This window comes from Heliangelus exortis, chromosome 2, assembly GCF_036169615.1.
Source record: "Heliangelus exortis chromosome 2, bHelExo1.hap1, whole genome shotgun sequence".
Lineage (NCBI taxonomy): Eukaryota > Metazoa > Chordata > Aves > Apodiformes > Trochilidae > Heliangelus > Heliangelus exortis.
This window is the reverse complement of record NC_092423.1, coordinates 77,297,750-77,312,011: the sequence shown is the minus strand read 5'-3', so window position 1 is coordinate 77,312,011 and position 14,262 is coordinate 77,297,750. Positions and strand designations below refer to the sequence as shown.

Sequence of the window (14,262 nt, the reverse complement as noted above, 5' to 3'; positions counted from 1 at the left end):
CCTCCGGTCGCAGCCGCGGAACAGCCGCAGGGACCCCGTTCCCTCCCCTCCTCTCCTCTCCCCGCCTGCCCGGGGGGCTCTCCCGGCAGCCGCGCCCCAGCCAATGGGGAGCGGGCTGAGAGGTAGCGCTGACGTCCCGATCCGCCCCGTCCCGCCCCATCCCGACCGGAGCCGGACGCAGCCGGAGACTCCCGAGCTTCCCCCCCTCCCCGCCGCCCTTGTTCCTCGGGCGGGGACTCGCTTCCTTTCCCGACTCCCCCTTCCCACCCTCCTCCTCCCAGTCAAGATGGAGGACGGTGGTTGCTGCGGCCACCGGCAGCACGGCGGCTAGCGCAGCTGCTGCTCCTCCGGCTCGCTTCTCGCTCCTTGAGGAAAAAAAAACCTAAACCCAAAAAATCCCCAAAAAAAAACCGAAACAAAAAAAGCTGGAAGCGTTCCTTCTTTCTCCGCCAACCGGCTGCTGCCTGCGCGGACTGCTGGCCCTCCCCATGCCGTCGTCGTCGTCGCCCTCCTCCTCCTCCCGCGATTGTCTGCGCTCCGGCTGCCGCCCGCCCGCCCGCCCTGACTCCCTGCATGCACACGCCGCCTCCTAGGTGGCTGCGGGGGGTGGGCGCTCCCGGAGCTGCCATTCCGCACATACCTTCATGTCCCTGCGCTCGCTGTGGCCGTCCGCCGCCGCCCCGCATCGTTCGCCCGCTCCGGCTGCCGCCCTAACAGCCGCTCCCGCCCGGAGGTGAAGCCGGGATCCGCGGAGGGGGCGGTGGGGTTGGCGGTGGGTCTCGCCCGGAGCAGCCGCCACCGCACGCAGCAGCCATGAGCAGCGCCGCTACCGCCACCTCCGCCGCCGCCGCCGCCACCACGGCCGGCAGCGGTGCGGGAGAAGCGGCCGAGGAGGCGGCCAAGGACTCGGCGGACATCGCGGCGTTCTTCCGATCCGGTGAGTGCAGCCGCGTCCCGGAGAGTTAGGGAGGAAGGAAGGGGCAGCAGCGAGGCCGCGGCTGGAGGTAGCGGGGAAAGGTGGAGGGAAGCGATGTCTTCCTCCTGGAGCTCCCAGCGGAGAGAGGGAGCGAGGGCAGCCGGCTTTGTCAGGTGGCCCCAGGGAAGGCTCGTCCTCCTCTCACCGGCCAGGCCGCCTCGGCAGTGCCCGTCTTTTCGGGGTTTCCCCGGGGAGGCGGCTGTGCGGGTCCCGGTCCGCTCAGGGGCGGTCTGGCCGGGCGGGCAGGGGGGAAGAAAGCCGAACCCCTTCGTCCCGTGCCGGCGGGCAGTGGGGCTGCATCTGGGGCCCAGCAACTTGCGGGCGCTGCTTCGGGCAGGAGGCCACCCTTGTGCCGGCAGAAACGAGGCGTGAAAACGGGTGCGGCGAGCGGCCCGGCCGGGGCGGGTGCGGGGCTGGGTACTGCCCCGAGGCCGTGTCGCCGGTGACAGGTGCGACTCTGGCTCTGAAAGCGGCCCCGATAACGGGTGTGTTACCCAGCCCAGGCGGCACCACCGGGCACTTTGAGGACGGGGTTCCCCCTGAAAAATGTCTTGCCGGGGGCTGCGCGGCGGGACGCGGCCGGAGGAACCGCCGCGGATCCGGGCAGCCCTCGGTGTCGGAGGGGCAGGGAAGGGGAGCGGTGCTCCGGAGGGCTGCGGGGAGCGGGCTGCGCCGGCCGGGGCCCCCCGGGGAGGCGGGCAGAGATGACACCGCTATAAAAGGCAACGCGACTCCGGTCGTGTTCCGCCGGTGCCGTACTGCTGGGCGGCGGCCGAGGGACAGGGGTGGAAGAGGGCAGCGTTCTCATGGGGTGTTTAGAGTGGGAAGGGAAAGAAAAAGACAAAAAGCGAAGCACGCGTTAAGGGGTGTCCCTGCGTGGGCTGAGGCGGGGCAGCAGCGGGGGCCGGGCGGCAGCGGCTGTCGGGCGCTGCCGTGCTGGAAAGCCAGGCTGAGTGCGGAGGGGAAGGGGGGGAGCCTGTTGACAGGCTGCCGGGATAAAAAAAATGGAGGACGCCTTCTCCCTTGGTGTTTACTCTCGGCACTCAACCGGGCGGGGAGGGCGGCTGCCCCCGCCACCGAGACATTGTCCTTCGGGGAATGGCGGCGGAGAGGGCAGGGCTGCCTGGGCCGCTCGAACCGCCGCCGGCGGGGATGAAGCCCCGACGGCAACCTGGGCGGCGGCGGCGGCTGAGCCTCCCTCCGGTGCCGGCTGTCCTCCCCTGAGCAGCGGCGGTTCCTCCGCCCCTCCTTCCGATCCGCTTTGCCAGCGGCTCCGCTCTCCCCTCCACTCCCCCCTCCCTCTGGGCACTCCCGACCACCGTTCCCGGGCGGGGCGGCAGGGCAGGGCTGGGCACTCGCTCTGTTTGGATGCCTAAAAAGGAGCTGCGAGCGATCAAAATGCAGACTCACCGCTGGAAGGATGGGGGGGATCGGCGATTTCTTGTGTGGGGGGAAAAAAATGGCAGTAGTAGTAGTAATACTAATAAAAGACGTGTTAATTGGGTTTTAAAGGAAAGTCCATAGGGAAGTGAGAGATGGTGTAATCAGTGCCGCTTGCGGTCAGGGCTTACTGTTGAATGTGCTTGGTTTCGTGGAAGGGTGAAGGAGGAGGTGTGATTTGCAGCAAGCATCCCTGAAGCAGGTTCAGAGTTGTGTTTGCTTGGACAGACTCAACAGAGGACTGTGTCCCCTCTGAAAGACCTGATGCTCCCTCAGAGACCAGTTTCAGCTGGCATCTGAGTGCAAAACTCTTCGTCGAGTCAAGATGTTGGCCTTGCTGGATTTTGTCAGGGAAGAAGGACTGAATTTTGTTGTTCTCAGAAAAAAATCCCTTTGAAAGCATAATGACAGATTACAACAGCAGACTTAGAGTCTCTGTCTAGTGTAGTTACAAATGGGTACATGTGTAGTAATCTTATAGTTTTGAAAGATCCTGCAAGCTGTATTAATAGTCAGCTTCCACACTTGTGAGTGGGCAGAGGGATGACACAGACTTCATAAGCTTTTAAGTGGTGCAGTGATGACTTCTGATACTGATAACTTCTGATAACAGGGAAGTTGCAATGAGTTTAGTCTTGCAGCAACCTAAAATCTTAAAGCAGTAGAAAGACACATCAACTGCTTATTGGAAAAACTCTTTGAGCATAATTAACAACTGGCATTCTCATTTACATCTTTACCTGTTGAGGTTATCTGGTTCAGCCCAGGCTGTGTCATGCACTGGAAAATGTTCTGGCATTGCTTGTGGATGCTCAGTGTTTGACAGAGCTTTTGAAACTCCGCTTCTGTACACAATCTACTCTTTTATAAGGAAAGGATCTATTAAGAGATCTCTGGTGCTTCCTTTTGTTTGAACAGCAGGCACAGGTTTTTTTTTCAGTAAAACACAATGGACACAGCAATCAATGAACAAGTAAAAACCTTCATTTAAGTGTAACTGGGAGCAGACAAAATATTTTTCTCTTTGCACTATTTACAATGACAAATGTTTCCTTTTTCCTGTCACTTGCAAAGAGTGTCAGCAAAGCTGTAGCTGTTACTTAAAAGAGAAAATGAGTAAAAATGTTAGTGTTTTCCAGGAGGGGAAAAAAAGCCCAACAACAAAATACCTACCTGAACAATCGGTTCTAATCTTCGCTTATTTAGATGGATCACCTGAGCTTCCAGTGGGGTTACTGGCTTTCATGCTCTCCCTTTGTAAGACTAATCCTGAAGTAGAGTTAAAGTAGCCTAAATGATGAAGTTTCATGTTTTGGAAGGTGTTTTGTTAGGATATTGAACAGCAGCTAGGTTCACATCACTTTCCAGTTTGTCTGTGTAAATGTAAACTCACTCTGGGTTGTGGAAATAAGTTGCAATTGAAATGTAAAGAAAGGAACTGAACTGGAAGTGAGGTAATAATATGTAAACATAAAGACTGTATGTCTTCAATTTAAATGAGAAGTCCCTTTATTGAAATTGGAAGAAGTTGAGGCAGCTTGCTTTCCATTATCTATTTGGTACCTAAATCTCATTACTTAAAGTTGAAAAGATGAACACTTTGTTAGATATGTCACCTTCTTTGTGGCAGGATTAAGAGTAAAACTGCTAAGAGGCAGAGCTGAGTGCCAAGCAAAGTGATTACATTTTGATGGTGAAAACACAGTGGTGGTAGAAGTCAGATGACTCTAAACTGACAGAAGGGATCTGTTTTAAGCTGAAACTGTATGAACAATCACCCCCTATTTCCTTACTAAAAGGTGCACTGCTGTGGGTGGAAGTTTCTAATAAAATCTCACAGAATAATGGAAAAACAGACTATCACTGTATGAAAACCCAGTGGCGCAGAGTGTGAGTGGCTGGGCAGAGGAGTGTTAAGTATACAAGATCTGTTCTGTGTGAAAAGATAAAACGATTCAAAATGTATTGTAAGTTTCTGCTTAAGTATTCTGAAGGGCTGAAAACAGCTAACATGAGCAAAATTGAATTTGAACGACTGCCATCAAGTCATAGCTTACAGGGTAGTAAGTTCATACAGAACTTTTGTTTGGTTGTTGTTCTTCTGTTGATTAAATCTTCATCCTTGCAGTTTTGAGTCCTCAGTACTTCAAGGGCTGTCGACTGATGGCTTTAGGATGCAAAAACGAGAGCTGTCTGTTATTACAGCAGTGCCCTCCAAACTGAAGAATTTTTGATAGTTGAAGTTAATTCATTTTGGTTTTGAGCATGAAACTAAAACTTTTTGCACCTAAGTAAAGGAGGTACCGATTGTATGTTTTGTAATTAGACTTTCCTTTCTGGGATGATGGAGAGATCTGCCAATAGCAAAGGATGCAGAGCAAAAGGCTTGCTAAGGACTTAAGTGAACTTCTGGATAGACAGTACAGTGAATGCCTTTATAAAAGTCTCAGCAGAAAAAAACCTCACTAGCTTTTCAACTGATAACTCTTCAAAGTTTTGTGATGGAAGTGGATGTAGCTATTTCATGTAAAATATGTTCAGTGTGAGTAACTTCTGCTTAACTGTTCAATAGCTTAATTCATGTATGGACAAACACACAGTTTTCAAAACCATTAAGGAGATTTGTGTTGTCACCTCCTGTCTGTTGGAACACTTGCCACATTTCCAGAAGGAGAAAAATTTACATACTGAGAATGGGGTAGGGATCTTTCAAAGAAGCAGAAATAGTAAAACAAGAGACCCTGGAAGTCTTGTCAGTAGTATGAGTAACTACCCAACCCATGCCAGGGTAAATCCAAATATACCTTAATTGTACTTCATCACTTGATCTGGGAAAACAAAAAATATGAAGGATTTTCAGTCTAGAAATAAATATATGCAGGTCAAAGTAGTCCTCTCTCAGGGCAGGAGTTAAGTCTGTAAGATGAAAAATGAATCTGGCAGAGGGGTGTCCTGAGGAGAGAGTTCAGTGTGCCACTTCTCCTGAGGTGAAGTCAAAGAACAGGCTGGTAGCCAGAATAGCTTTGAGTAGCACCCAGTTCTAATATTGTATACCTAGTCTTTTCTGCTTCTGTATGTTCTTCTTAATGTAAACTTAGTGATAAGAGAAATTAAAACTTTGCCTTGAGCTATACATAGGAACAAAATTATCCTTGAGTATTCTAGGAAAATGGAATGCTGAAGTCTATTGCAACTATAGATGGTGACTTGAGACATGGATCAGTTTGGGTTCAACCAAGTCTGTCCATAGCAGCCTATGCTGAGAAGTACTTGAGTACTGAGACCATACAGGGAGAATTAGTAAATGTTATGAAAGTATGATGATTATTGGTTTTTGCTTAAAGAGTGATTTAATAATTTGGTTGGTTTTCATGAATATCACTGAACAGACAATACTGTAAAGATAAAACCCAAAAGATTTACTTAGAAATTTGATATTTCAATTTTACAGGGGGAACTTATGTTTTGCTTCTTCCTGATCAGATTGTTTTATATACTGTTGTCTTGCTTGCTATACATTAGGGTCCTGTGTGATAGTGTCTGTGAAAGCAGACTGTCTTGTAGTAGACAGCATTAAAAAAGCTACTGTAGCAGAGAAAGTCTCCTAGGAAATGGGGAAGAAAAGAGGGGAAAGATCATGTGGGAAAGATAAAGCAAGCCTACTATTGAAAGGCAGCAAACCTTTTCATGAATACTATTAATAATTAAAAAAAAAATGCTAGCTCCTAGATCATAGGTGAAATAGCTTTCATACTGGGCACCAAGTGTGAAAAACAACCCCAATTTTCAACTAAAATTAATGGATCAGAACACACAGTGTATGATGCTAAGATAGTGCCCTTCCAGGAAGGTTGACCCATCTCCTGCTGATGCGTGGTATCTGACAGAGCAGGTAGTCGGAGCTGTGGTTGTGTGGCAGCTGGAGTAGCTGCAGAGTTGTGACAAATGTCTAACAGAAATAATCTAACAGTGAAGCCCAGAGGGAAACATTGGCAGGCAGCACTGCTGGTACCCCACATGGTATCTCCGTGCTGTCCTCTGCACATATTGATCCTTGTCCCTATTGCTGTTAGGGGCTGAGGTGTGTTTTTTGGGGCTTGTAAGTGAATGTGCTATGAATGTGAAATATGAAACAAGTTGGTAATTCTTTCATGCAGTTTAGAATCACAACAGCATTTTTATAAAAAACAAAACAAATCCCAACAACAAAAAACTAAAGATGTCGTGTCTGCTTTTCAAGAATCCATTACTTCATCCTGAGTTGCTTTAGTCAGTGAGAAGGTTGCAGCAGTGTTGCTGTCATTAGTACTGGTTAGTACTGACTAAAAAAAGAAGTGAGTCCTCTTGTGGATTTTGGAATCCAGTTCCAGCAGCATCCATTTTAGTAAGGTGGTTAAAAGGGGGAATGATGTTTTGATAAACACCTCTTTGATAGAGATATGTCACAACTTGATAGTTGCTGATGTGCAGTATCCAGAACACAAAAAACCCTACAGAAATAATGAAGTTAAAATGGAGAAGTTGCTCTGGAAATAGTGTTGTTGGATTGATGTTTCTTGGAATGATGAGGACTGAGTCCTTCAGTGTGAAATGCAGCAGCTGTTGTGCAGCTTGTTTTAGTGTGGAACAGCCAAACATATCTGGGGATAATAGTGAAGGATTCAGAAAGTTGGAAGGTAGGGTGTGTTTGAAAGAGTTGGAGGTAGAAGTCATGAATATTTCTAAGAGAGGACAGAGAATTACTTGTAAAATATGTGATAGCTGATAGTTGATAAACTCAGTGCACATTTGGAGTGGAAGGAACATGGAAGTTAGAGAAAAGCCAGGCCCATTATTGAGAGGAATATATTTGAGCTGCCATGAAGTACTGGTATGCTCAGAAAGGAGCTGAGAGAAGGAAAAGACTTGGTGCAGCCGAGGCTTTCAGTAATTGCAGACCTTAGTGTCTGTGTAGATGAGGTGGGTAATGAATATTTCTTAAAGAAGTGGTTTCTTTCCTGTTAAATGTCCTGCAGCAATGTAGCAGAAGCAGGTATGAAATGTCAACCTGAAGTTTCATGTGGCTTCCAAAAGATTTTCAATATAAAATGATCGTCTAAGTAAATGAAATCAGAACAAACTCTACAAGGATTTTCCCTATCCCAATAAAAAGAAAAAATATTAATGTTGCTCTACTATGTCAATTGCAAATTTTAGAAGTGTCAACAAATGATCCTGTTTAGATGCAGATTATTAGATAAGTTTATTAATAGGGTGAAAATACACTTTGATTTTTGGTCTGCAGATTGAAGAAGGTGAGATCACTCAAATAGCCATGATCAGCAAAATTGTTAAAATTGGAGACAGGCTTAAACTCTGTAAAAGCACTGGTGGTTGAGGCATATTCTTTTGAAAGTGGGTAAGGATTTTAGTGAGAACAAAGAAAACTGATTTTTCTGCTTTATGACAGTGAGAAACAAGTCGATTAAAAAAAAGGCTACTGGATAAAAAATAAAATTGAATGGCATAGCAGGCTATTTTATATCTAATGACTAATACAGTTACATCTACTTGGTTGTACTCATAAAGAAATTTGCTTGATTCTGAGAAGGATCTTTGTTTAACTTAACATTTTTCTTGGTGCAGCAAAATAAAAAAGTAGACTACTGGTGAAGTAATACTCATGATCTGCAAAGCTGAGTCATATTCCTTCAGGAAGGATACTGCTGTTTTGAGAAAACAGATCACTTACCCAGTAGTGAGGAGGAGGAATTGAAATGACAAGGAGCAACTCCAGTGCTTTTAGCAGTAGACACTACAGTGCCTTAAAGCATCCGATTTTCAGCCTCTAGAGTAGGTTGTTACATTGTTACTCAAAGACAAGGCTCATATATGAGTTGTGTCCATAACATTTCACCAGTCTGAGTGACAAGAGCCAGTAGGCTCTACTTTATAGACACAAAGCCCTTTCCAGTGGCTTCTCTGCCAAATAGGTACTCCAACTCGTCTGGAGCTGGAGCCTTTAATCCTAGCCTTTTGCTGTTGCACAGAAGAGGCGATAGCTTGATTGTCTTGGTGCACTTGTTTAAAAAATAGAGTTGTTTTCCAAGGTTGTTGGGTGGAGTCTTCTCAAATAATTTTCTTTTTCTTCATCTCTTGTATAACTGTAAATGGCAGTAGCACTGGTTAATTAAACACTCTGCAAATATCTGTCATTTTCCTACTGAGCAGTGCTCAGCTGGACATCTTGTTGCTACTTTGAATGTGGTGTTTTGTAATCTGGACCTTACTCAAGAACTGAAATTGGTGTAATTGTTTTGTTGTTTTTTGGGTTTGTTTTTAGTTGGTTGATGGCTTGGGTTTTTTGTTTTGTTTTTAAGAAGAAAAAAAAAAGCTTTTCAGGGAGATAGAAATTCCTTTAGAAGTTTTTTGTCTCTCAGAGCCCAAGATGGTAAGTAAGCAAGACATAAATAATAGGAAGAAAAGTATAGGCTTCCAGATCCCAAATTATACCAGTGGTTTGCTTTGTCAGGTAAGTTTTATATCATGCTATTTTGACAGGGTTCTTATTTAATTCCTACAGATCTCTGTAAGAGTAAGGTTAGTGTTACTAGACTAAGACCTTGAGACTGAGATTCAGGAAGCTTTGTTTTACCAGTGTGCATGGAGATATACGAGTGCACGTTTACACGGTCAGACTATTCTGTGTAGCTCAGAAAACTGAGTTTGCATGATGAATCATTTAAAAAAAAAGTTGGAGAAAGTATTCATTCAGAGGGACCTAGACAGACTGGAGAGTTGGGCAGGGAGAAATTTGATGTATTACAACAAGGGCAAATCAAGTCTTGCATCTGGGAAAGAACAATCCCAGGTACCAGTATCCAGTATAGGTTGGGGACTGAGCTCTTGGAGACCAGCATAGGGGAAAGGGACCTGGGGGTGCTGGTGGATGGAAGGATGACCATGAGCCAGCACTGTGCCCTTGTGGCCAAGGAGGCCAATGGCATCCTGGGGTGCATTAGAAGGAGGGTGGCTAGTGGGTTGAGAGAGGTTCTCCTCCCCTTCTACTCTGCTCTGGTGAGGCCACATCTGGAATACTGTGTCCAATATTCTGGGTCCCTCAGTTCAAGAAGGACCAGGAGAGTCCACTTGAAAGAGTCCAGTGCAGAGCAACCAAGATGATGAAGGGAGTGGAACATCTCCCTTATGAGGAAAGGCTGAGGGAGCTGGGGCTCTTCAGCTTGGAGGACATGAGAATGAAGGGTGACCTCATTAATGTTTATAAATATGTAAGGGGCGAGTGCCAGGAGGATGGAGTTGAGCTTTTCTCAGGAGTGACTAACAGCAGGGCAGGGGGCAATGGTTATAAACTGGAGCATAGGGTGTTCCATATAAATATTAGGAAGAATCTTTTTACTGTGAGGGTGACAGAGCACTGGCACAGGCTGCAGAGGGAGGTTGTGGAGTCTCCTTCCCTGGAGACATTCAGAGCCCACCTGGATGTGTTCCTGTGTGACCTGCTGTAGGTGACTGCTCTGGCAGGGGGGTTGGACTCGATGATCTTTTGAGGTCACTTCCAACCCCTAACTTTCTATGATTATATGTGGTAAGTGCTGATCTTGTGTCTGGGCTATTGTGAGTAATCCTTACGTGTTCTAGTCATCTGTGAAACTACCCAGAGCTTAATTACTCGTATTTCCTTGTAGTCTTAATGCATGTATGAGCAGTAATAGTTATTTTTGAGGTGTCTGCAGACTGTGTGAACAACCAGTAGTGATTTTTGCACTTAGCTTAAACCTAACTGTTCAGAAATTAGAGGCTTGAGAGTCTGGGGTTATAGCCAAGTGAGATTTTATAAGGGTTAAAAATGAACCATGACCCAGTGAACCATGAACTATAGCCAGTATGGTTCGCAAGGACATGTTAAATTCCTATATATTTTTAGGTAGTTTGTACTTGCATAAAACAGTGAAATAAAATTCAAAACCTTTTCATTTTTATTAAATTTGATTTTATTAATTGGAATTATGATTAGATTTTTTTTTTTTACCGAATGTCTGTATTTTTCTGCATCAGTGAAACCTGAAGCCTTGGGAGATACTTTGTCAAGGCATTTGGTCACCAGCTTTTCACTAAGCTTTGGTCATGTAGCTGGTTAATAACTTTGAAGCCATTAGACAATAAGAAATGTGATTGCTGAGATCTCTTGAAAAAAGTCTTGAATGCTGAAGTCTTGCGGACTGCTTGTTTTCGGAGTCTAAGCAGATATTATATGTTGGAATGAAACTAGGTGACATTTCTTAACACTTGTCCCAGATAATAACAAGAGGATACATCAAGAACAGCAAGAGAATACATCCAGAACATCACAAGAAGTGAGAATAAATTGAGTGTTTAAATACTAAATGTTAATTGGCTACTACGCAATGGTCTTTGCTGTACCTGCTGTATAGACTTGATTATACACTATTGGATATAGTTTTCTACCAGCACTAAAGTTGTAAGTCCTTCATTTTCCAAATGTTTCTCATTCCACTAACTTTTGGACATGCTGAGTTACGCAACATTGAGTGAAAAGATGGTATCATTTTCTGAGATCATAAAAAATGTTCTACCCTTCTCTAAAAAACCTGAGGCTAAGGTTGAAATGTCTTGGCCTTTCATAATTCTTCTGCAATTAGAGGAATAGATATCTGCAGCTGAATGCACAGAAAAAAAGGTAGAAAGTTGTCAGCAAATCAAGATGAAATGAAATATAGGTTGACTTATTCTATGCTAAAGCTGATAGTCTGGTGAAGATCCTTAAGATGATAAAATCCATCTTCAGAGGCCTTCTTCTGTTGCTGTTGGGAAAGAAAATTGAATATGATTTCTCTGATAAAGAAACCAAACAACCATAATTTTGTGTGTGTGTGTGTAGTTTTGGTGTTTAGGTCTTTTATTTATTTAAATAAAGTTTTGCTCTCTGAGCTTTTATCCCTGTTTTCATTTATTGATTTGGTTTATTGATGGTTAGCACATCCATTTGGGCTGCATATTTCACATGAGGTTTGTCCTAAAAAAGTGGAAATGGGACAGTTAGAGCAGTAGTTTATGCTCTTGCTTTGTACCCCTTAAAGTCACATTTTGTGTGCCTTAAGTATTTTTTTTCCACAACTTGCCATGGCTTGCAAAGTTCAAAGAAGAAATAGTGCTGTGCATTGCTTAACTGACAGGGGATTATGCTAACCAGACTTCTGTAGGGGCAACAAAGGGAAGCCAAGCTGAAATTTATAGGACAGTGGCACCTTTTCAGATGGAAAGCTGAGGTTAGCCATAATGGCATATCTAGTAACTTGCAGAGTGGCTTGTTAGTGCTTTATATGAAATAAATAAATAAAAATTAAGACACCAGCTTCCCCAAAAGTTACAGAAGGTTGTTTTTGGAAGGAAAACAAGGGCTCTCACTTGCCTCAGCAGCTGAGCAGAAAGTTACAAACCTGAATTTAATTTCTGTTCCCATTACGGAAAAAATCCACTGTTTGTCTATTGAATTATCAAGGCAGCAAAGCCAACTCAAGCCTGCTTATAAGGAAGTGATAAAATATGGATCGGCTAGTGACGATCCTCCCAGAGGACAGCAGTGATCTCTCAGTGCAGAAAGAGCAATATCTCTTGTAGTATAATGTGAAGAGTGGAGTCAAATTTGCCTATCCTTAATTCAAAACAAGGGTGCAACACAGCCAACACTAACCACTTGGCAAGTGTTTTAAGGTTTTTTTTTAAGCCTGGAATCAGATGCATCCTTCCCTAGCCAAAGGAAAACATTTGAGAAGCTGTGACGCATTTACACAGATGAAGGAAGGAAATGTCCAAAAGAGTCAAGAGCTAAAAATAGATCAGTTTACTGAGTTGAACTCTGGGTGGGAATTGAAGAACTAAATATAATCTAAATTTTGAACCTCTATGACTTACTTAACTGAGTAGTGTAACCCTTTCTGTTTGGTGTGGTGGGTTTTATTTGGTTTGGTTTGTTTTTTTTGGGGGGGGGGAGAGGAGGGTTTGTTTTGGGTTAGTTTTTTTTGTGTTTTTCTTTTTTTGTTCGCTTTTCTTTGTTGATGTTTTTGTTTATTTGTTTTTTTGAACTTCATAGAGGACAGCTTTAGGTGAAAACTTGTTTCAAGTCTTGTGAGGTGGCTTTTCAGTGCCTTACAGGCAGCACAGAGGAATCTGACAATCTCTTGAGGATTATAAACTGTTTTATTAGCACAGTTTAACTCCCTGGAAAACTGGGTTGCAAGTTGGTTTTTGGTTTGTTTGTTTTGAAGAGCTTCTCTGTGGAAATGGTATATTCAAACTCTACTGAAGAAGTTTTAAGCCAGTAGCTAATAGAACCAGGATCTGTGAGGTTAAAAAACAAAGAGCTGTTTGTTTTTTTTCTCCCCCAGCTTCTTCAAGAAGCAGTAAATTTGCCTCTAATTTATATGTAGAAAACTGTAATAACCTGAACATAAAAGAATTGATGTTTGGTTGTCCAAAAAGCCTGCCACAAACCCCAGTTTGGAAGCTGTCAGCTTTCCTTTGTGGTAAAGAAAAAATAAGGTTGTCAGAGTGTTTTAAATTTGTGCGATGGAAGAGAATATTGGAAAAACTCTTCATATGCTAGAATGTTCTTGGTTATTGTTCTTAGATGATGACATTAGTGCCATGGAAATGAAGATAAGCAAATTTTATTTCTCTAGCTCTGGAGCAACACTGAGATTTTTTGGGGGTAACTGGAGGCAACTGACACAGTACTAGTAACTAAAAGCTGCCCTTTTCCAGTCTGATGAAGTAGGGCCAGTGTAAGTGAATCCCAGTGTTTTGGTGTTTGCTGGCTGCTAATGAAGAGCGGAGAAAGAATCATCTTTCGTGATTCTATACCTTTTTGTAAGATTTGTATTGAAGAGGCAAAATACATATATTTTATGCCTCGACTTTGTTGGGAAAAAAATGTTACTATTAAAATAGTTGTATTTACAAATATAGTAATGTAATAGGAAATTAGGGTAGAAACGATAGTGTAGTGACACGAGGCAATCAGGTGCCAATAATTGCCAGGTAGTGGGCTTGACCTCGTGTGAAGCCCACCTGTGCCTAATTAGGGTGGGCCCCTACTGCGCATGAGCAGAATTAGGGGGCCAATAAAAGGCTCACACCTGGGGAAGCCGGGGGCTGGTTTAGCCACCTTCAGAGCAGTAGCACTGATCCGGGCTTGTCAGAGCACCTTTCGTGAGATTCTACTGGGACACCTGGTTGGACCTTGGAGCGCCGCATCCATAGAAGAGGTTCGTCTTGCTACTCGATAGCATTGATTAGATTAACTTGAAACAGTAACCATCTTTCCCTCCACCCACCAAGATGGGAGGGTTAATTTTGATGTTGAATACCTTCCCTTTTTGTACTATATTGTCTGCTGTAGAATGTTTGCTTGGCAGAAGTATAAATAGTTGTGCTCTTGTTTGCTTTCTGGTTTTGTTTGTTTTTCCAGAGGAGCTTGAGAATGTTTTTGCAAGGTTGTTTTGAACAACTCTGGTGTCTTTGATTACTAAAATAGCATTTGTTCCAAGCAGCAGTTTATCTGTTAAAGCGATGAACAGTTTGTAGCAAAATAACCTGACTACCTACAGCCATAGGTATATAGCAGTATGCCAAGTTAAACTTTGAATTTATGGAATATATTGTTATATGGTAAAGCATGAGAACTACTGTTTCTAAAATCTTTTTTTTTTTTTTCTATTACATGTTTTTAAAGTGGATTGGTCCATGTTGCTGTCCTGATTGTGTTAACCCACTGTTAGGAACCTGTAAAAACCTTTTGAAAGAGTAATTGGTTTGCTGGGTGATTA

At 44.2% G+C, this 14,262-nt stretch overlaps 1 protein-coding gene across 4 annotated transcripts in view; it reads left to right on the top strand.

Moving 5' to 3' along the window:
• Positions 1–262: 262 nt before the first annotated feature.
• TRIO (trio Rho guanine nucleotide exchange factor) overlaps positions 263–14,262 on the top strand; it is a 246,764-nt gene continuing 232,764 nt past the window's right edge. For all 4 annotated transcript variants that reach the window (XM_071736663.1, XM_071736660.1, XM_071736664.1 and 1 more), the window contains exon 1: positions 263–937. In XM_071736663.1, coding sequence (XP_071592764.1) covers positions 814–937 — 124 coding nt within the window. In that variant the 5' untranslated portion in view covers positions 263–813. The remainder of the gene's footprint in view (positions 938–14,262) is intronic.